Source organism: Chlamydotis macqueenii, chromosome 2, assembly GCF_036417535.1.
Source record: "Chlamydotis macqueenii isolate bChlMac1 chromosome 2, bChlMac1.mat, whole genome shotgun sequence".
Lineage (NCBI taxonomy): Eukaryota > Metazoa > Chordata > Aves > Otidiformes > Otididae > Chlamydotis > Chlamydotis macqueenii.
In genome coordinates, this window is record NC_141557.1 from 45483634 (window position 1) to 45506053 (window position 22420).

Below are 22420 nucleotides of genomic sequence, written 5' to 3' on the forward strand. Positions count from 1 at the left end.
TATATAGTGGCTTGTTTCATTTTTCAAGAACCAGAAAATAGTGCAATAAACAGACATCTTTGTCACAGTTCTTCCTGTTAAGTTGTGAGAAGTCAGTTACTGAGAGAAACAGCACAGCTATCTTTGGTCTTTGTTTAAAGGAGAACTTAGTAGTCCTTCCCTCCTTAACTGGAACATATATATCAAATAGGAAAACTAGGGAAATGGGAGGTTAGTTTCTCTGTAATACATATACTGGTTTGTGGAATGAGTTAGCTCTGTGAAGCTGACTTCCTTTTCTTTCATAGGAGGATCCCTATGCTAACTATGTAATGTGTACATAAGAAGATGAGTTCATTAAGCCTTAGTTTCAAAACTTCTGTGAGTTTATCTTCCTGAATTTGGATTCAGGAATATGGTTTTCCTCTTTGCCGTGTTGTTCATGTGCTTTTTTTGAAGCCTTCATGGCATTTCAGACTGATTGAATAAAATTACAGAAACTTAAAAAAAAAAACAAAACAAACAAAACAACCAAACAACAACCAACCAAACAAAACAAAACACAAAAACCCACCAAAAACCAAAACCCCCACAAATGCCAAATACCCACCCCAAAACCTGCAAATGCCAAATACTGCCCCCCAAAAACCCAAAAGCAAAAAAAAAAAATCCCCACCAAAACTTCTCCTTAACACAACAAAAATCAGAAAACACCAGCCTCTTAAAAATTGGATAAAAATTGTAAGTGGCGGCATATACTTTGAATCTTGACTAGTGTCCTGCTTTTGTAGAAGACCAGAAACCTGCTTCTGAAAAATAGCTAAGCATAGATATTCTAGGAAAGTGTGCTTGCTTGCTACCCTCAGGTTATTGATGAATGAGTTACCCTTTTTTTTTCTTTTTTTTTTTTTTTTCCGTCCATCTTTGCAAGGAGAGCATAATAGGGTTCAATAGGGCGCTAAATTCAGAATTATTATAAGCCTTGCTCTCTTCTTGTTGGTTATGGAACCACTTGATCTTGCACTGAAAGCAACTAGTGCATACTTTTTTAGAGAGATTTCTAATACTGAGCTTGCAACTGGCTAAACTGTTTTCAGTTTTTTGCCTAACCTACTCATCTTGCTAATGATGAGGGGTGGCGTAGTATTTTTAGGGAGCCTGAGTAGTACCTTGCCTTGGTTGTTTAGTCAGACTAGTCACGGGGGCACAGAGTGGTTGTCTTTACATGAAAAGTGTAAAAGCAGTTTTTTTTTCAAAACCATGTTTAGAAGTTCCACTTCTGGCACAATAAAAGTGTAGGACCCAGTCCCCCACTAAAAATAATTAGGTGAAGGTGACTGGTAACTCTGAAATGTTATCTTAACGTTTGGGGAGGTTTTTAAGATGCAAATTTGCTGTCTTTTAATTGTCAAAACAAAACTATTTTAAATACGGACTGTGCCAAGATGAGTATTGTAAATGAATTCACGCTCTACCCTTAAAGTCAGGTTTACGTTAGTCATGATTCACACTGTCAAAACTCTATCTACTCTGAAAGAGTTGAAGTGTTGATTACAAAGCAGTTATCAGTAGATATGCAGAAATGTTCTATGCTGACAGTTATAAAAATGGATTCTTTCAACAGGAGTATAGCAGCACTGACTTTAATCTCACTGGCTACATTAATGAACTTTCCTAATCCTCTCAATGCCATGCAGATCTTATGGATCAATATTATTATGGATGGACCTCCAGCTCAAAGGTAAGTAACTACTTTAAATTCCATTAGAGGTCTGTAGTCCTTTTATTTCAGCAAGGAAAATGGTTGTTCGTAAAGCAACTCTGTGAAGTGTTAAACTTCAGTGCAATGTTTCTGAAACAGCAGACTTCTTATTTGAATTACAATGTTTCCACTATAGTTCTATGTTAATTCAGTTTGATTTCCTTTAGTATCTAATGATAATTATGAGGGCAGCATGGATACCTGAAGGTCCATGGATATGACCATGAAACTTGCATGCAGGATTCTGCCTTTCCTCTGGTTTCTTCCTCTGACCGTCTTCTCTGCAGATAGATGGTGGAGGGAAAGGTGGAAAGGAACTAGCAGTAAATTCTTTAGCTAGGTTGATCACAGCGACAGAAATGAGGAGCATAACTAATATTGCAGCTTCCTCTAAAATTAACATCTGGTAATTTAAATACTGATTGATATAATCCGTTTATGGACTCTCAAACTGCAGTGTTAGAATATTGCCTGTTACTAATACATACAACTCAGTTTTTTCTGAAAGTGAAAATATCATGTGCTTGTTTGAATGAGACGATTCTTAGGCTGTAGGGAGAAGATTAAAATCTTTCTTTCAACTCAGAAAATCTAGTCCTTAAGTTAAAAGCAGTGAATTATTTTTATGATGATAAAAATAGAAGGTGTTCTTTTAATTGTAAGTCTTGGGGTGGAGCCTGTGGATAAAGATGTTATTCGGAAGCCTCCAAGAAATTTGAAGGACAGCATTCTGACCAGAAACCTGATTGTTAAAATACTGGTTTCCTCAATAATTATCGTGTGTGGAACACTGTTCGTCTTCTGGAGAGAGGTATGACAAAAGCACAAAACTTAAGCAGTAACAAACTAATTTAAAATAAGTCCTTTTTATACCAGCAATTGGAATTCGGAATTTATATGAACTTAGTTGCAAGTTTTGTCTGTGCTTATTTAATAATCTATTCAGCTAGCAGGTGACAGAGGAAGATTTTCAAAGTAGTTATTAAAATGAAGAATACAGTTTTATTCCTCAGTCTCTATTTTAACACAGACTTTTCCAGGTCCCTAATCTACTTGGGAAACCTTGGCTGATTGCAAGTAATTGTACAAATCTTCTAGCCAGACTGTTATGAAACAGCCATTTGACTTTCTTTTCCCAGTAGAGAAATATGTGATTTGAACTTTTGGTAGTGCATCATAGAATTCTTGGTATTCCATGTGCTTGAATAAATGTTTGGCAAGTGGCTTCATTTAATCACAGCTTGGAATTACAAATTGTTATAAATTGCAGGTACGTAATTTTTGCTGTATGATTTAATAAATCAGCTTGGGACAAAGAAGTTGCTTTTATTTTCATTTACTAGCTAGTAGAGCTTGAATTATTGTAATAACTTGGTTTAGTTGTGCAAGGTTTAAAGCATGCTAAAGCATTTACTTTTCTTTTGTTGGCAGTTGAGAGACAATGTAATAACACCTCGAGATACAACCATGACTTTCACCTGTTTTGTATTTTTTGATATGTTCAATGCTTTGAGTTCTAGATCTCAGGTAAGGAAAATTTCTTAAACTGTTCCTTCTGTTTATATTTTTATTTTAAGGGAATAAGTCTAAAATTCTGTGCTAGTTGGAGAAAAGTACATTGCTAGTATAGATTTCTACATTTACTCTAATTTGCCGTCTGTTTTCTGATGGGAATTGTCAGGGTCAACAAAAACGCTTCTTTATAGTGTAGAGGGCACCTTCTAATAATGCACTGTACTTGCACAAAAGTGAGTGTTGACTACAAAGACAAAATTTGTACTCTGTTTACCAGAGGAAAAAATGCAATTAGCCTGATCAAGAATATGTTCTGGATTATCTAAAAGGTCAACAGTGATTTTTTTTTTTTATGTTTCTAAAAGTCCTCATGAAAAGAAATTGTAGTGATGAATTGTTTTATTGTCTAGATAATTAAGATAATATGCACAGTGTAATGTGTTGTTTATTTTACAGTCAAAATCTGTGTTTGAGATTGGACTTTGCAGTAACAAAATGTTCTGCTATGCCGTCCTTGGATCTATAATGGGGCAGTTATTGGTCATTTATTTTCCTCCACTTCAGAAGGTTTTCCAAACAGAGAGCCTGAGTGTCTTGGGTAAGAACAGTTCCCTTTTCAAAATTGTATGTTAAGGATTCATTTGTAAATGCATTAGCTGATGGTTCTGTAAGAGCGCTTTCTGGCTATATGCATACAACAGGAATAGAAAGCCTGCTGACTTCTTTTTTAGGAAAAAAAAAAATCCTTTTAGATATTTTCTTTGGGAGCTATGATTTAAATGCATCTGGGACACAACTGATCAGTGTGTTCTTAAGTTTCTTAGATGCTTCTGTATATTAGGTGTTTTAATATAAATATTGACACAGGCAAAAATGAAGCATAGAGTTTATTGAAGTTTTTAAAGCACTGTTAAACTTGCTATTTATCAAGTTTTTTTCTCTAAATATAAACACCTTATTTTGAAATCTTGATTCTTTTTTAAATAATTAACTGCTTTGTAGGGTAAATAGACATGAAGATTTTAAGAAGCTATAGATACATAATGGTGTTGACCTCATTAAGACTTACGTTTATTTCTGTGGTTTCCTGGAGTTAAAGATAAATGATTGTAATGAAATGCATATTTTTTACATGATCCTTTTTATTGTAGTATCATTTCTGATGATACTAATATTCTTTCAGTATGAACTTAATTATGGTTCAGTTTAGTGTTTAGTGTTCTTTGTTCTCATAGGTGCTAATAAAAATAGGGTTGTGGAATACTTTGAAAGTTTGAAATATTATGCCTGTACTTATGATTTGCGTATAAACAATACACGTTAATCTTCTGGTCCTGCAAAAATGGGTTCTTGCTTCATTTCTCCTGAACTTACCCAATGATTGGGAGATAATTTGAAAGTCTTGCAAGTCTTGTTCTTTTGTAAGTCTGCCCTCAGGCTCAAATAGCAAATTTAAAAAAGGCTAATTATCTCTTTCCAGATTTACTGTTTCTTCTGGGACTCACTTCCTCTGTGTGCATAGTGACTGAGATCATAAAGAAGTTTGAAAGAAGCAAGGAAAAGATCCAGAAGCGTGGAAGTTCTTCTTCGTCAACTTCGTCTTTTCTTGATGTATGATGCATATTGCATTCTTTTGTTTGCAAACTTAGGGATTGCTGTCTAAAGATGTAGGAAAAAGCAAAACTATTTGGAGGATAAAGAAATCCTGAGGGCTTTTGACAAGTCCTTTGTTTCACTGGCTAACGATGAACCTTCATGTTTCAAGACTGTTTAGCATTTAACTTCCAGCTGTGGGAGTAACAAATGAAATTATGCAACTTTGGTAACATTTTTCCTCAAACACAAATTTACTTTTGAGATTGAACGGGATTTTGGCGGGGGGGGGGGGGGGGGGGGTAACTTAAAGAAAGATCTAAGCCCAAGTCCCATTCTCTGCACTTAAAAGATATAACTGTGTGAAATCCTTCTCTTAGATATAAATATTTTAGTTTGTTTTTATTTAAAACATTGTACTATTTTACTTCTATGGTGGTGGGACTTTGCTACTAATACAAGGATAAAAAAATATTTCAGAGGCATTCCACTGGGTTTAGAGTCTGTCACAAGAGTGCCATATTCTAGCTACTGTATTTATTTACTTTATCCTGCAATGTGTAAGCGGCTCAAGTACCTTGTGCTACAGGTTTGTTTTTTTTTGTATCCTGAGTTTTTTTTTTGCACAGGATGTGACCGCTGTCGGATCACTGTTTTTCTTTTCTTTTTCTGTGATTGGAAAGCCTATACTGCAATTTGAAGTAAATGTTTGCTTTTCTTATGTGTGTTGTCTCTTTCTTTTAAAAGAAGCTGGCATTTACACCAGATTAGCATGCTTGTTTTGATAAAATTTTAGATACAAACTTTGTTTCATGTCTTGTTCCATATTTACTTTAGCTTATGACTGTTAGATCACTTGAGTGATTAGAAGACACTACTGTTACTGAAATGATTTGTAGTGTATTGAATGAGAAAATGAATGCACTAATCCTCACTCTAATGGCACAAACCCCCACCCCTCTTTCAAAGAAGCTTGGACTTTTCCTTCCTCTTTCTTGTCATAAAAATAAATGTTTTACTGGTAGCATAACAAAAATTTAAGCTACAGAATGACTTTTTGTGGGTAGAAAAGCATTATAATAGGTGTGTGTATTGGTCTGTTAAAAGTATTTTAGTACATGATAATGTCTAATACTCTAATATTCACTAATTGGAAATGCTGTTTTTCCTCAAAATAGACTTGGAGCTGTTGTCATCAGTGTCTTCTCATCAGAGTAGGACTCCTCATCCCTTGAGGAAAGGCAGGGAATAATCACCTAGGGAATCTTGAAAAGAGGATGACTAAGGTCTCTATGGGGATTTGGAGATGTAATGGTATCTCTTTTGCTTGAAAGCATGTGCATATGTATAGCTTTTCATACTGTAACCTGAAAGCATAGCATTGTTATTGGCTCTGGGCCATGCTGTCACAACAGTCATCCTGTCGGTTTATGAGGAAATGTTGTAAACAGGCAGTGGGATATTTCCACACTTACTCCTGTGGCTTGCCCCACATGCCTGCTCAAATTCTGGGGAGTTCATGGAAGACAAGGCAGTTTGGAAAGTGCTGTATTAATTTATCTTCTAAGAATTTTTTTTTTTTAATTGTTCTCTTCTTTTTTTCCTCTGGAGATTCGCAGACTTGGTCAGGAAGTGGGGCTGTGGGCAGGACATGAGTGCACCACTGAGTCTGCTTTACACATGCAATTCATCCACTGCTCTGGCTGACCCTGGGCCTTCTCAATATGGACATACGACCTGGACTACCAGTGTGCAGGAGATCTAATTGTGGCAAGGACTGCTGCATATGGCTCTTGTCTCTTCCTGCAGGATGCTATGTAAACCACTGAGCTGGTAGGGCCTGAACAGGATGACCTCTTAATGAAATGGTCTCGTCTTCAAGCAAAATTTTATTTCCAGCAGTTCTGCCTTTCAGAAGTTGAACAGATTTGTCAGTGTTCCTCCTGTTGAACTATTACAATCTTTGGCAAATGGGGCTGTAGTTGTTTAGTATTGTTGTATTGTGTTCAGTATTTCAATACAATTTCAGAACACTTATTAATAAAATACTTAGTATTCGTCAGTAAAGACTGATAGTAAAAATTGGCAGTGCATGCTGATGAAGAATCTCTCGAATGAACTTGGGTTCGGAGAAAGTACAGCAACTCTACCTTTCACATACTCAGTCTTAACTTGTTGATATGCTCCGTGGGATTTGACAGCTTTGTGCTCTGCACTTGGTCTTGGAGTCCCAGAAGTCTAAATAAGTACAGAAGTGCAGATGAACACCACTTCCAGGCTAAGACAACAAATTGTTACTGCTTAGTCTTTAAACAAATGTTATGAAGTACCCCTTTCCCAGCACAAGTCTCACTTTCTGAATAAGGTATGTCAGTCTGGACAAGAAATAAAATTTCAGTCTCTTACAAACAATTAATTCTGCGTTTTTGCAGGGTGAACTTCATTGAATGCAATTCACTTTAACTAGGCCAAAATAATTTTTGCTGTGTTTTCCAGGGGAAGATGAAACAATAACAAGTAATTCATCTAGCTCTATCTTATTATTTATGAAAAATGTGTGGACTGAATTCCATTGCAATTTTTTGGCTCCACTTTTGGTCATTACCACCTAACCGCTAGTTTGAGAGGGCTTTCTCCAGAACAATTGAACCAATTTGGGGATTTTGCCACAAAAAATGAGGCATTTAATGTGGAGTAAAAACAGACAGCAACCAAGGAATTTAATTGCTCTTATTAAAGCGTAAAATAGAGAATTCTTATTAAGAGCCCTTTATTTTTCCTCTGAAGAAGATAGAGTCATTATAGGTTTTCAAAAGGGAAAAACTGAAATGTTTGGTTTAAATTCTGAATAGTAACTCTGGAATCAGTAGTTATTTTCTTCGGCATACAGGATTGGTGTTTGCAATGAGGTATTTCATTTTGTTGGCAACAGCTGAATTCTGATTGAGAACGCATTTCCAGTAATTGTTAATGATTGAGTCAGCACTGCCAAAGCTATTCTCAAAATGCCATGTGATCATAGCAGCCTTTTTATCCAGAAGTGGAATATTTGAGTTTATCCCAGTGTTCTGACCTATCTAAGATAACTGCTGCTCAGCAAGTCTCAAGAATTTATGTTCTCCAGCACTTTTCCAGTATGGGATTCAGAGCAAATTAAGATCTCTCTTCTCACTGTGCTAACAAAGTGGAATCAAAGATTGCCTGTATTTTTATATTTAAGACTTGTTTTAAATGTGACTGTTTCTGATGATTAAAAACCATAAGGAACTACAAGCTTGGTAAAATGAAACACATGGGATCATAATGGATCAGAGGATAATTTGGATGATTAAGGATTTAAGTTTTAATTGGTAATATCTAGAGCTTTAACCCCTTTCAACTTCAAATACTAAAGTCTCATCTGATAGAAGTGTGATTTTGTAGACTGCTGAAAATAGAAGTCTATTTAGAAGTGGATTGTAAAGGGCTACTAACTTGCTGTGTGGTTGAGTGTAGCTCTCACCTGCTGGTAGTTCAGTAAGTAGCTGTTGACGCGGAAGTAACGGACACTGTTGACGACCAATATGATCAAGCAAATGCCAATTTATTGTTGATACATCCCAGTTAATATAGCCCTTCTAATTCTGTATCATGCGCAAGCTCTCTACTAATTGGTTAACTATATCATGCACGTGCTCCTAGCTAAAATATGATTTGTTAAGTCTCTATGTTCACGCGCACGGCTCTCTCCACCTGCACCCTGCTTCACGTTCAGCCCCCAGTCACGTATGCCAGCTGTTTTCCTTCTTCTCAAGGTTGCTTCGTTTACTTTCTCACAGGAAGCTTCATTACTTTCTCACAGGTGGCTTCAGTACTTTCTCACAAGCAGCTTCAGTGATGTCCTTGAGGCCTGCTGCTCACAAACATAACAATTCCATTCGGTCTGGATTGTTCACTAAGTGCCCCTGGTACTCCAGGTATCCAACAAGTAGCAGTTCTTGTACTGGAAGAAATGTTAAATATTACTCTCTCAGGCTGTATCTCAAAAATACTTTTCTCATGAGTGTAATGTTATAAATCTGTTCTCACTTAATATATTATGGCACTATCAAGACACAGCTGTATGATATCAGATCCTTCCTCTAAGTCACAAGAACTTTCATGTGGGCAGCTGTCGGATAGCTGACATTAAGTAGGACTGAAAACTGAGCACACAATGATGCATGAATCAAGCTTGAATTCTGGTAAGTAAGGAGCAAAATCTTAATGATTAAAGGTGGAAATCACTATTTTCCTGAATGTAAGAAAAGGTATACAGATTCTTGAGGAGAAAAACAAGAAATGTAGTAATGGGGAAGACACTGGAAAACCAAGTTTTGTAAGAAAAGCATTTATGTAAATTGACTAGTTTTGCTGGAAAGTTAGCTAATACAAAGCGCTAAAATATACTTATGATGTAGAATTTAAAAAAAAATAAATTGTTTTTCACTATTATGTTAATAGTAAAGGTTTGTCAAGTAACTTGGTGTACGTCAGGGCAAGTTAATTTTAGTTATAGGTGTGTTAATTTTGGTACAGCCTCTAGAGAAAGGAGGTTAACTCCAGTGACAACAGTTTGTTAATGGCAATTGTACACAATTACTCTGAATCAGCAAACCTGCCTAAACTTGCTACCCTGTGATAGCTTTGTGGATGCATGTGAGCATTGAACCCTTACTTCATACTAAAGGGTAGAGGGAGGGAATAGAAGCTGAAGCAAGTTCAGTACCTCTAAGAATGCAAACACAACTTACGCAGCTGTCACTGAGTAAAGCTAGCTCTCCCCAGAAGTACAAATACTCTACCTGTAAAGACTAATTCTACACTATTTTAAACTTGTCAATTTCCATTTTAATGTGGTCTGTAAGACACTAATTACTGTGTTCCTCAAACTCAATGTAGAAATTGCATTTTTTAGAAGTTGGGAGTGTTCAGGGAGATGGAAGGATAGCCAACTGTAAGCATTAAGGGAAAGAATTCCTCTAAAATAGTCCAGCTTTGAAATGCTGAACAACTTTGCTCTCATTTTCAATGAGACTGATACCTTTAAAGAAAAACAAAACAACACCACAACTTTTACACAGCATCTCTTTTTTATAAGAGTGTTAGTTACAAAAAAAGTACATTAAAAAATTCCCTGAAGCAAGAGCTGCTGGTGAAGATCAAATCAGGAATTTGTGTGAAAACAGCTGATGGTCACATATTTTGATGTAATTTCTTCCATGTGCATGGCATTAGAAGTTATTCCAGGAATGATGTTTTCAGTCATCCACTCCAAGTGACGCAAACCTATTAACATTGCATAAATGCTGTGTTTCTGGTACTGCACACCTGATGGCCTTTTTTCTCTTATTAGACGCTTTCTTCTTTTTGCAGGACTCAGATCTGGTCTTGGTCATCTTCTGAAAGAAGTCTGGAGATACAATTGACTCCATCATATTTAACAAAACCTGATAAAGCTGAGTAATTTTTGGAGATAAACTAAACAGATTTTCCACTGAAGGTGTCGATTTAAGCTCTTGATACAGTCTGTGCACAAGGGTCCCAGTGTAAAGCCTGCTCAAAGGAAGGAGAGAATCCTCATTTTAGAATAACACCTCAGTAGGACAGGTAGAAGCATGATACTTAATGAAATACAGATCTTAACTACAAACAGGATCCAACAATGGGCTCCTAAAGCATATCTGTTCTACTCAGTATTTTTCTCCATATGAATATCTTTAAAGAGGGGAGTTCAAATGTAGTAAAATTGGCCAAAGGAATTTGACATAGACTATAAAACATGGGAACGCAGTCCATCAGGGGCTTGTGTGGAAAGCAGATCTCTGAAACATCCTTACCTACTTAGGTCTGGCTCAGAGAGAGGAGTGCAAAGCAGCTGGTTGAGATACAATCCCATCTGAAGACAGCACTGCCACTGGCAAAAACTGTGTGCAGCATCTAAATCAAAGTCTTTATTTTGCAATTTCTTTTCCTTCCATTTTAGAAATTCGTTATATGCAATACTGTCATCTTCAGCACATAAAACTGTGGGATCTAGGTTATAAATAAAAAATGACATGTAAATAAATGTTCTGATGTGAACAGGATGAAAGGTATCTGCAATGTTCTTCAATGGTCTTCAAACCTCCAAGTTCCATTTCCTGAAGCATTAGTAATGTTTTCAAATGTCTCAAACAGAACTTTAAGGCATGAAGTTGAGTAAAAATTCTAGTATGAATATTTGTGAGAATCTGAAATTGTAAAATCAGGAATTCTATTTGTTAGGTAATTTCTATGCTGTTCTGTGAGTGGATCAATTCCAAACAAGATTTCCATCTCACTGCCACTTGGGAAGCAAGTGGCAATCCTGTCAGTCCAGTTTCTATAAACTAGAACCCTAGCAGGTGTAATCTTTGCCATTAAATGAAGGATTCCCAGAGGAAATACCATCATAACTCTAATAGGCATAAATATTACTGAAATAATTTGTGTGATAACTTACTTAGTACTTTCAAATTCAATTCTCTCAGTGCACAAGCAGATAAAAGGTGCATGAGCAACGCAGCATTTTTAAGTATAGATGATTTTAGAAAAAAAATGAGAAATAAAGTGTCTATTGGAATGCATCAGTAGTAGTTATTCTCTTTCGATGCATGAGTATGTTAAGCTTAATTTATTTTTGTAACTCTGAATTAATCTTTTAATCCTAAAGAATGCATTTATAAATGCAAAGTCATGTTTTACAAGATGGCAAAGCACTTTTTTACCTACATAAAATGTTAAATGGATGGCTAGAACTGCTTCTCTGCTTTGTATCAATGCAAAGAATGTGACATCTCAGCATACAGCGTAAATCAATGCCAATTCATGCAAATTTGGACAACTTACCATAAAGGAAGAAAACTGAATTATGATACAGATTTTCATAGTACCTGAATATCTAAAATTGTATTATCTGGAGACATACCTGGATCATTTGTTATCCTGTGCAGTTCTCCAGATACTATCATTAGAAGTAAAGCCTTCAATTGATGCAGCTTAACTTTAGGTTCTGAACAACGTATCCAGTAACACGTTACAGCAACAGGGAGTTGTAAGTGACTGGGGATAGATTCTAGGAAACTCATTTTCACTCCTAGAGTCTCCAGCAAAAGCATCTGACAGCATGGCATGGGCACCTGAAAATAAATAAAAAAATTGGAGTGGAAAAATAAAGGTAAGACTTTATTTGCTGTGAGCCATTTCCAAAAGGCAAACTAGCTTGTGTTTAAACTAGCTAATACTTCATGTTTTCAATAAATGTATTTGTTTCACAGATACTCTGAACAGGAGATATGTCTTAAAATACTACTTAAGTTTTAAAAATGTCCTGGTTTCAGCAGGGATGGAGTTAATTTTCTTCTCAGTAGCTGGTGTGTTTTGGATTTTGTGTGTGAAGAATGTTGATAAAAACATTCTGATGATACGAGTTGTTGTTAATGAGACCAAGGACACTGTCTGGCTTTCCAAGTCTCGTTAACGTGCAGATGCGGGAAGCTGGGCAAAAGACAGACAGAATAATTGATCCAAACTGGCCAAAGAGAGTATTCCATGCCATAAACGTCATGCTCAGTATATAAGTGGGGGTTGCCCATGGGAGGGGGCATCATTTTCAGTTATTCCTTTCCTTGTCGGGTATCCGTTTGGGCACCCTTGGCATCCTTTTCTTCTCTCTTGCTTGCTGGCATCATTCCCTCTACCTTGCTAGCTTGCTCTCCCCCTTTGCTTGCTGCTCGGTGTTGTTCCTGTGATCGCTGCTCAGGACGGGCTGCGTCGGTCATTCGGACATCGGGTGGTGAGAAATTGTACATTGTTCATTTTGTATATTTTGTATATATTAATATCCTTATACCCTGTTAGCTTTGTAGTTTTTAGTATTTTCAGTAAACTGTTTTTATCTCAACCCACGAGTTTTCCTTTCTTCCCAATTTCTCTCCCCTGTCCCACTAGGTAGGGGCAGGGTGAATAAGAAACTGTGTGGTGATCCGGGCTAAACCACCACAGTCTTTTTGGCGCCCAACGTGGGGCTGGAAGGGGCCTCACTAGATCAGTCGTGAGATCATCGGACCTTAGTCTGAGGATCCAAGGTTCAAGCCCCGGTCAGTCCCGAAGGGTTGAGATAAGGACAGGTTTGAACACAGTGTGTTGAAAACAGATTTGTTACAAGTGTTCATTAAGCCGGTTTGGTCATCGCTGGGCACAATGTTATTTTATTTGTTCTCGCAGTTGTTTTTAGAGCTGTACTGGATAGCACCCTACTTGCCGTATTTTCTGTTTGTCGGTGTTTGTGCACGCTTTATCAATGATGTGTGTTGGATCAAAGGTATCGTTCTGCTGTGCTATGCGGCACTGATTTGTCTAGTGAGATTGCTGGTAACGGGACCATTTTCATATCTGTACTCAATGGCGGCGGGCAGTGTGCAGAGCGAGGAGGCAGAGGCAGCTCCACCCGGGTATTTCGGGAGCCATCTTGTGGGTGTTGTTTGGAACTATACCTGTTGTTTTGTTCCGGGAAGCCAGGCCGCGGGGGGAACATCTGTTTACAGCTTTCCCCACCTCACCAAGCTAATTTCAACAGCTTTTGAGAATTTTGAATACCCTCTTTATACCCCTACCACCATGTTCATGGTGACAAGTCTCTTGCAGCTATCTCAGATCTTGATATTGATGAAGTTTAAACAGTTTTTTAAAAGTATTATGGCTCCTCCAATCCCCGCAACAGACACTGTGGCTACTCAAACTGCTGCTACAAATACTGCAGCTACTTCAGCCGCTACGGCAGGTGCTGCAGCTACCCCAGCCCCTGCTACGGGCACTGCGATTACTTCAGCCCCCACGCCAGACACTGTGGCTACTCAAACCTCGGCAAGCAGTACCAAAGAGAAACCGAAAAACCAATCATCCACACCAGTATCAGTTGCCCCTGTACATAAGAAATATACCAAAAAATCAGTTCGCATAGTGAAAGATGATGATGAACCAGGCCCATCACATGATCAGGGAGACACAGAAGGGGAGGTAGTCACCCGATCCCTATCCCTGAGTGAGCTGCGAGATATGCGAAAAGATTTCAGCCGTAATCAAGGTGAGCAACTTGTCACCTGGTTGCTCCGATGCTGGGACAGAGGGGCCAGTAGCCTGGAATTAGAAGGCAGGGAAGCCAGGCAGCTGGGATCTCTGTCTAGGGAAGCAGCCATTGACAGGGCAATTGGAAGAGAGTCAGCAGCCTGCAGCCTCTGGAGGCGACTCCTGTCAGGTGTGAGGGACAGGTATTTCTTTAAGGAAGATATTGTATGCCACCCAAGCAAGTGGACCACCATGGAGAGAGGTATCCAGTTTCTGAGGGAATTAGCTGTTCGGGAGCTGATTTATCATAACCTGGATGACCCACGGACATCCGTAGATCCAGATGAAATTGAATGTACCCGACCCATGTGGCGGAAATTTGTACAGAGTGCACCATCATCGTATGCCAACTCATTGGCAGCAATGAGTTGGAAAGATGATGAGATGCCACCAGTACGTGCAGTGGCTAACCAGCTCCGACAATATGAAGACAATCTCTCTTCCCCGATGCGGGCCTGTGTCTCAGCTATAGAAAGACTGACTGAGAAATCTGAAAGCCAGTTTGAAAAACTGTTAGAAAAACTATCTGAGGTGTGTGAGAAACTTGAAGATTCTTGCTCCCCACCTGCACGGACTAATATCTCAGCTATTAGAAGAAGACCTCATCCTCCTCCTGCTCAAGGGAGACGGTACACCCGACGAGATGACCTATGGTTTACCTTGCGTGACCAAGGAGAGGATATGAGGAAGTGGGATGGAAAGCCTACCTCGGCCCTAGAGGCACGTGTACGTGAGTTGCGAGGTAAAACAATCACAAAGGGAGGTTCTTCCAGGCAATTTGCTGCTCCAGTCTCCAGTGGGCAGTTCCCCAGACAGCGTAGAAGGGCTGATCTCACCTCTGATCCTATGGAAGGAACTTCTGATTCATATTCACAGAAAGTGAATAGAAAATATTACAAACAGGACTAGAGGGGCCCTGCCTCCAGCCAGGCGGAGGAGAGGGACAACAGAGTTTATTGGACTGTATGGATTAAATGGCCTGGCACATCAGACCCACAAAGGTATAAAGCTCTAGTAGACACTGGTGCACAGTGTACTCTAATACCATCAAGCTATAAAGGGGCACAACCCATTTGTATTTCTGGAGTGACAGGAGGATCCCAAGAGCTGACTGTATTGGAGGCTGAAGTAAGTTTGACTGGGAATGAGTGGCAAAAGCACCCCATAGTGACTGGCCCAGATGCTCCATGCATTCTTGGTATAGATTACCTCAGGAGTGGGTATTTCAAAGACCCAAAAGGGCACCGGTGGGCTTTTGGTATAGCCACCGTGGAGACAAATAAACAGCTGTCCATCTTGCCCAGACTTTCAAAGGACCCTTCCGTTGTGGGAAAGCTGAAGGTTGAAGAACAAAAGGTACCAATTGCTACTACCACGGTGCACCGGCGGCAATATCGCACCAACCGAGACTCCATAATCCCCATCCTCAAGCTGATTCGTCGACTGGAGAGCCAGGGAGTGATCAGCAAGTCCCGCTCACCCTTTAACAGTCCCATATGGCCAGTGCGAAAATCTAATGGAGAATGGAGACTAACAATGGACTATCGTGGCCTAAATGAGGTTACACCACCAATGAGTGCTGCCGTGCCAGACATGATAGAACTTCAGTATGAACTGGAGTCAAAAGCAGCCAAGTGGTATGCCACCATTGATATTGCCAATGCGTTCTTCTCCATTCCTCTGGCACTAGAATGCAGGCCACAGTTTGCTTTCACTTGGAGGGGTGTCCAGTATACCTGGAATCGACTGCCCCAGGGGTGGAAACACAGCCCCACCATTTGCCATGGACTGATCCAGACTGTATTAGAAAAGGGTGGAGCTCCAGAACATCTGCAATACATTGATGACATCATTGTATGGGGCAATACAGCAGAAGAAGTTTTTGAGAAAGGGGAGAAAATAATCCAAATCCTTCTGAAAGCCGGTTTTGCAATAAAACAAAGCAAAGTCAAGGGGCCTGCACAAGAGATCCAGTTTTTAGGAGTAAAGTGGCAAGATGGACGTCGTCACATTCCAATGGATGTGGTCAACAAAATAACAGCTATGGCTCCACCAGCTAACAAAAAGGAAACACAAGCCTTTTTAGGTGTTGTGGGTTTCTGGAGAATGCATATTCCAAATTACAGTATGATTGTAAGCCCTCTCTATGAAGTGACTCGAAAGAAGAATGATTTTAAATGGGGCCCTGAACAACGACAAGCCTTTGAACAAATTAAACAGGAGATTGTTCATGCAGTAGCCCTTGGGCCAGTCCGGACAGGACAAGATGTGAAAAACATCCTCTACACCGCAGCTGGGGAGAATGGCCCTACCTGGAGTCTCTGGCAGAGAACATCAGGAGAGACTCGAGGTCGACCCCTAGGCTTTTGGAGCCGGGGATATAGAGGATCTGAGGCTCGCTATACTCCAACTGAAAAAGAGATACTGGCAGCATACGAAGGAGTTCGAGCTGCTTCAGAAGTGATTGGTACTGAAGCACAGCTCCTTCTGGCACCACGATTGCCAGTGCTGGGCTGGATGTTCAAAGGGAAGGTCCCCTCTACACATCATGCAACTGATGCCACGTGGAGTAAATGGGTTGCACTGATCACACAGCGAGCCCGAATAGGAAACCCCAATCGCCCAGGAATCTTAGAAGTAATCACAGATTGGCCAGAAGGCAAAGATTTTGGAATGCCGCCAGAGGAAGAGGTGACACGTGCTGAAGAAGCCCCACCATACAACAACCTCCCAGAAAATGAGAGGCAATATGCTTTGTTCACTGATGGATCCTGTCGTATTGTAGGAAAACATCGAAAGTGGAAAGCTGCTGTGTGGAGTCCTACACGACGAGTGGCAGAAGCCACTGAAGGCCAAGGTGAATCAAGTCAGTTTGCAGAGGTGAAAGCCATCCAGCTGGCTTTAGACATTGCTGAACGGGAAAAATGGCCAAAGCTCTATCTCTACACTGACTCATGGATGGTGGCAAATGCCCTGTGGGGGTGGTTAAAGCAATGGAAACAGAGCAACTGGCAGCGCAGAGGCAAACCCATCTGGGCTGCCGCACTGTGGCAAGATATTGCTGCCCGGTTAGAGAAGCTTGTTGTAAAAGTACGTCACGTAGATGCTCACATACCCAAGAGTCGAGCCACTGAAGAACATCAAAACAACCAGCAAGTGGATCAGGCTGCTAAGATTAAAGTTTCCCAAGTGGACTTAGACTGGCAACACAGAGGTGAACTATTTCTAGCTCGGTGGGCCCATGACACCTCAGGTCATCAAGGAAGAGACGCAACATACAAATGGGCTCGTGATCGAGGGGTGGATTTAACCATGGACACTATTGCACAGGTTATCCACGACTGTGAGACATGCGCTGCAATTAAGCAAGCCAAGCGGCTAAAGCCTCTTTGGTATGGAGGACGATGGCTGAAATACAAATATGGAGAGGCCTGGCAGATTGATTACATCACACTCCCACAAACTCGCCAAGGCAAGCGCTATGTGCTTACAATGGTAGAAGCAACCACTGGGTGGCTAGAGACATATTCTGTACCCCATGCCACCGCCCGAAACACCATCTTGGGCCTTGAGAAGCAAGTTCTCTGGCGACATGGCACTCCAGACAGAATAGAGTCAGACAATGGGACTCATTTCCGAAACAACCTCATAGATACCTGGGCCAAAGAGCATGGCATTGAGTGGGTATATCACATCCCCTATCACGCACCAGCCTCTGGAAAGATTGAACGGTACAATGGACTGCTGAAAACTACACTGAAAGCAATGGGTGGTGGAACCTTCAAAAACTGGGACAAACATTTAGCAAAAGCCACTTGGTTAGTCAACACTCGGGGATCCATCAATCGAGCTGGCCCTGCCCAATCTGAACTTTTACATACTGTAGATGGTGATAAAGTTCCTGTGGTGCATGTAAGGAATATGTTGGGGAAAACAGTCTGGGTTATTCCTTCTCTGGGCAAAGGCAAACCCATTCGTGGGATTGCTTTCGCTCAAGGACCTGGATGTACTTGGTGGGTGATGCGGGAGGATGGGGAAGTCCGATGTGTACCTCAAGGAGATTTGATTCTAGGTGAAAACAGCCAATAATTTGAACTGTATATAATCATGTCTGTAGTTCTTTTATGTTCTATCAGAGGTAGTGCAGCAAGAATCACACTCAACAGTGAAGAACAAGCTTCGATGAAACCGAGCGATGTGCAGCAGTGATGGAGTCAGAACTGGCGACCAACAACTTCCTCGAGATCAACATCTTCAACTCGCAGACCATGGACGTGATACACCAGCCACGCCAGAGGTACCAGCTATGAGTTCCAGATGCAGTATGTAACAACTTCACACTACATACCATCTCTCCTGCCCTGAGAGACTGCTATCACAGATGGGGCCCAAAGTCATGGACTAAATTAACTCAACAGACTTTGGAGGGATAGCTCATAGATTGAGATAGTGATATCTGTGTGTATATCTATAAGCATGACGTAAATGGTATGGAATAAGGGGTGGATACTGTCCTGGTTTCAGCAGGGATGGAGTTAATTTTCTTCTCAGTAGCTGGTGTGTTTTGGATTTTGTGTGTGAAGAATGTTGATAAAAACATTCTGATGATACGAGTTGTTGTTAATGAGACCAAGGACACTGTCTGGCTTTCCAAGTCTCGTTAACGTGCAGATGCGGGAAGCTGGGCAAAAGACAGACAGAATAATTGATCCAAACTGGCCAAAGAGAGTATTCCATGCCATAAACGTCATGCTCAGTATATAAGTGGGGGTTGCCCATGGGAGGGGGCATCATTTTCAGTTATTTCTTTCCTTGTCGGGTATCCGTTTGGGCACCCTTGGCATCCTTTTCTTCTCTCTTGCTTGCTGGCATCATTCCCTCTACCTTGCTAGCTTGCTCTCCCCCTTTGCTTGCTGCTCGGTGTTGTTCCTGTGATCGCTGCTCAGGACGGGCTGCGTCGGTCATTCGGACATCGGGTGGTGAGAAATTGTACATTGTTCATTTTGTATATTTTGTATATATTAATATCCTTATACCCTGTTAGCTTTGTAGTTTTTAGTATTTTCAGTAAACTGTTTTTATCTCAACCCACGAGTTTTCCTTTCTTCCCAATTTCTCTCCCCTGTCCCACTAGGTAGGGGCAGGGTGAATAAGAAACTGTGTGGTGATCCGGGCTAAACCACCACAAAAAACTACACAGTTAACTGTTAGGTAGAAGGATAAATGTCATTTTTTACAATTATTGCCCGAGGTTAGATTTTTAAAAGGTTTCAGAGTCTTCAAATCAGGTGACTTAATTTAAACTCCTAGGTAAAATTTGACTTGCTTGGAAAATCTTGTGACCATAATGCATTATAATTACTTTGGTATGGCAAATATATATATATCCCTTCATTTTGTGCCTCTGAGAAGTTACACTTGCTTTGAGAGATGTAACGGAGATGTCTGTTCTTGATATGTTGAAAACACACTTAGCTGTAGTCACAATGAAATCTTAAGTGTGAAGCTTGCACTTTTTTACCTGCAATGTATTAATTCCTAGCCTGTGTTCCCTATTTGCTGTGCTACTTACCTTCTAAAAAGTGGTGTTATAAACTTCGTCCATAACTTAATGCATGCAGCAGAATTGCAGCAGGCTACTTAATAGTAACTAGAGTGCTTTGTGAACTTGATTAGGATGCTTTTGCCTATTTCTTAGGCAGATATCCCCATAGTAGAACGCAAACTGAAATAGGCGAAATTTCAGTTTGCGTTCTACTGAACAGAATAACCCTTCTTCTTCTAACCTTCTGTTGAACTAGTAATTCCCATATATTTAGTAAGGAGTTACTAAAATAGCGGAAACTCAAATTCATTAAACAGCATACATACTGAGACCAAATTAAGGTGTCATTAATGTTTCTTAAAATCCAAACCCAGAATTTTTCAAACTCTTAAGTGTTTGCATACTGCTCCTTTGAAAGATTTTTAACAATAAACCTGTGTAAAATAAAATAAACTGTATGTAGGCCTTGGGAACCATAGCTATCTGCAGCATTTCATGGTCATAGTAGCGACAGACTTGGTTCTTGTATGAAATAGCCACCAGCAAACGATAAAAAAAATACAGCACAGCCCACACACAGATATGTTAAAAATTGATCTGAATGCCAGAATGGATAGAGCATGTGGCTTAAATATGCAGTATTAAAAGTAATAGATTGTATTTCCAGATGTTTCAGAAATTACTGCATACAAAACCTGTGTTACATAACTCTGGGAATGGGAGATCACTTTCCATTCGCAGCAAGAGTTACACTCTTAATAGTTAGAATTTAAATATATAGAATTGCTAATGGTGACTGGAACTAACCTAGTACAACTTTCCTTCGATTATAAGCTGTTTTTCAGGTGCTGTTCTGTCTGCAAGCAGCAGATGTCCGCACTAGCAGGATGTGTACTTGCATCAGGTAAAATTCCTGGGCAGCTGCAAGATTCATACATGAAATAATGGTATTTTTAGTAGAAAAACATGGGTCATATTTTGTTTCAGAACATTGCTCCGAAACATCCATAGCTTGATCAAATGTAAATTAAGTTTTGTAGTGTTAAACCGCACTTTTCTAAGAAATTTCATGAAACTGAGTTCCTTCCTATAATTACGAAGTCAAGTATTAGTGTAACAGAGTACACAGGCTGAAAGAAGGGCTTAGAATGGAAAATTTAGGTAGTACTACATATGCACACAACTAACTTTTCATATAACTTATGTTGGTACACTTTGGTGGGGGCAGGAAGGGAAGAAGAAAAGGCAATCTATGTAGCTTCTTAAGTATCACAGGCCAAGCTCAGAGCCCTGCAGGTACTTCTGTATTAAGTACTTATTGAGGTGGCTTTTTTTCAGGCATTGCATTTAGTGACCTTTTGGCAAATGCGAGTCCCAACTATGTTTTCTCACTCGTGAAACAGTTAACCATGATCTGTTGTGACAACCATTTACCTCCATTAACTTGTCCAAAGGAAAATGATCATCACAAAAATCTGTGGGGAGGCTTGCTGCTGGAACAAACGTTTTTTTAAGTGTCTTTTGGAGTCTGTCAAATTCACATACAACTGGCGGCTCGTTGGTCTGCTTACTTGGAGAAGCAGCTTGAGTATTCTGAGATACTTTCAGAAGCAGTCCATAGATAACTTGTCGAATGGGCAAAGCTGTGCTATGTGCGCTAGGTCTTTGCATGTTCTCCACCTGAACATGGAGGAAGGTACTTCTTAGTATCAGGGCATCGCTGATGAAGGGGGCCAGCTTACCTTTTGCCAAAGCATCGAGTACCCACTGTGGTAAGCCTGCTTTCCTGGCAGCCTCACACTCGTACTTCCCATTCTGAAAAAAGTCCTCAAGATTCACGTCAGACGGAGTATAATCCTCCATGGAAGCGCACAGAAGCGCCCTTATTTCTTCTCTCTGGTGTTTCTTAAGGTATTGCAGCACACTCTCGACAGCTTCGGTGGGCCCGGCGAACTGTGCCAGCCAGTTCAGAAGTCCCTGAAGTCGGAGGTGCTTCCCCCCCTTCCCCGCCGCGCACCCCCTCGGAAATCGCACTTTGCTGAAGAACAACTCGAGAGCTCCCAGATCGATGTAGTCGTTGCCGTTCATGACGGCGAAGAGAGGGAGCAGGCTCTTGTTCAGGGGACTGAAGTGCCTGCAGAACTTGTCCGCCGAGAAGCAGCGAGCGGGAACGTAGCAGCCCCGCTCCCCCTCTCCCGCGCAGACGCTCTGCCACTGGAAGTGGCTCAGGGGGCAGTAACCGGCCGCCAGGTCGAAGACGCAGAAGTCGCTATCGAGGGAAAGGACGGGGCAGCCCCAGCTGTTGGCCAGGCCGGCGATTTCCCGGTCGGCTTCGGCGAAGCACTGCACGAAGGGGACGCCCAGCCGGCCCAGCGCCTGCACGAAGGCCTCACGGGTCAGCAGCGGCACCAAGCAGCCGCCGTCGCCCCGGGAGAGGCCGTGGGCCGCCCGCAACCGCTCGGAGGCTCGGCCCCGCAAGGTGGGCAGCTTCCTGTCGTCGGCGCCGCGCCCGCCGTCCAGCACCACGAAGGGGGAGACGCGGCAGGCCCGCAGGCTGCCGAAAAACTCGCCCACGGCCGCCGCGAAGGCGCCGTAGTCGCCGCCGTGGCGGAAGTCGGCGGTGGAAGCGAAGCACAGCCGGTGGTAGAGGCTGCTCCCGTCGATGACCAGCTTGGTGTCCCTCACCCGCAGCTCGGTGAAGAACGCCCCGCGCTCCTCCACGAACCCCGTCAGGCCCTGGACGCCCATGGCGGCGCTGACAGCCCCCGCCTTCCTCCGGCACCGGCGCCACGCCGCCGGAAGCGGAACCAGAGCGACAGGGCGGAGTCCTCCAATCAGAGCTCCGCTTTCCTCTTTCCCCG

General features: G+C 41.2%; 2 protein-coding genes across 9 annotated transcripts in view; one reads left to right on the plus strand and one right to left on the minus strand.

The window, feature by feature from the left end:
* ATP2C1 (ATPase secretory pathway Ca2+ transporting 1) overlaps positions 1-5570 on the plus strand; it is a 69289-nt gene extending 63719 nt beyond the window's left edge. For all 7 annotated transcript variants that reach the window (XM_086742795.1, XM_086742796.1, XM_086742801.1 and 4 more), the window contains 5 exons: positions 1604-1720; positions 2405-2552; positions 3173-3268; positions 3713-3854; positions 4737-5570. In XM_086742795.1, the coding sequence (XP_086598921.1) occupies positions 1604-1720; positions 2405-2552; positions 3173-3268; positions 3713-3854; positions 4737-4873 (640 nt within the window). In that variant the 3' untranslated portion in view covers positions 4874-5570. The remainder of the gene's footprint in view (positions 1-1603; positions 1721-2404; positions 2553-3172; positions 3269-3712; positions 3855-4736) is intronic.
* A 4368-nt stretch (positions 5571-9938) lies between these two features.
* Positions 9939-22331, minus strand: ASTE1 (asteroid structure-specific endonuclease 1). Of its 2 annotated transcripts, XM_086742803.1 has the most exons (4): positions 20994-22331; positions 11817-12027; positions 10708-10903; positions 9939-10423 (listed from the first exon to the last, which is right to left on the minus strand). In XM_086742803.1, the coding sequence occupies exons 1-4, from the start codon at positions 22305-22307 to the stop codon at positions 10129-10131; spliced, it is 2016 nt and encodes a 671-aa protein (XP_086598929.1). In that variant the 5' UTR covers positions 22308-22331; the 3' UTR covers positions 9939-10128. The 2 variants fall into 2 exon arrangements, with proteins under 2 accessions (XP_086598929.1, XP_010117675.2); XM_010119373.2 differs by lacking the exon at positions 10708-10903 and having other exon boundaries at positions 10174-10423.
* Between the last annotated feature and the right edge of the window lie 89 nt (positions 22332-22420).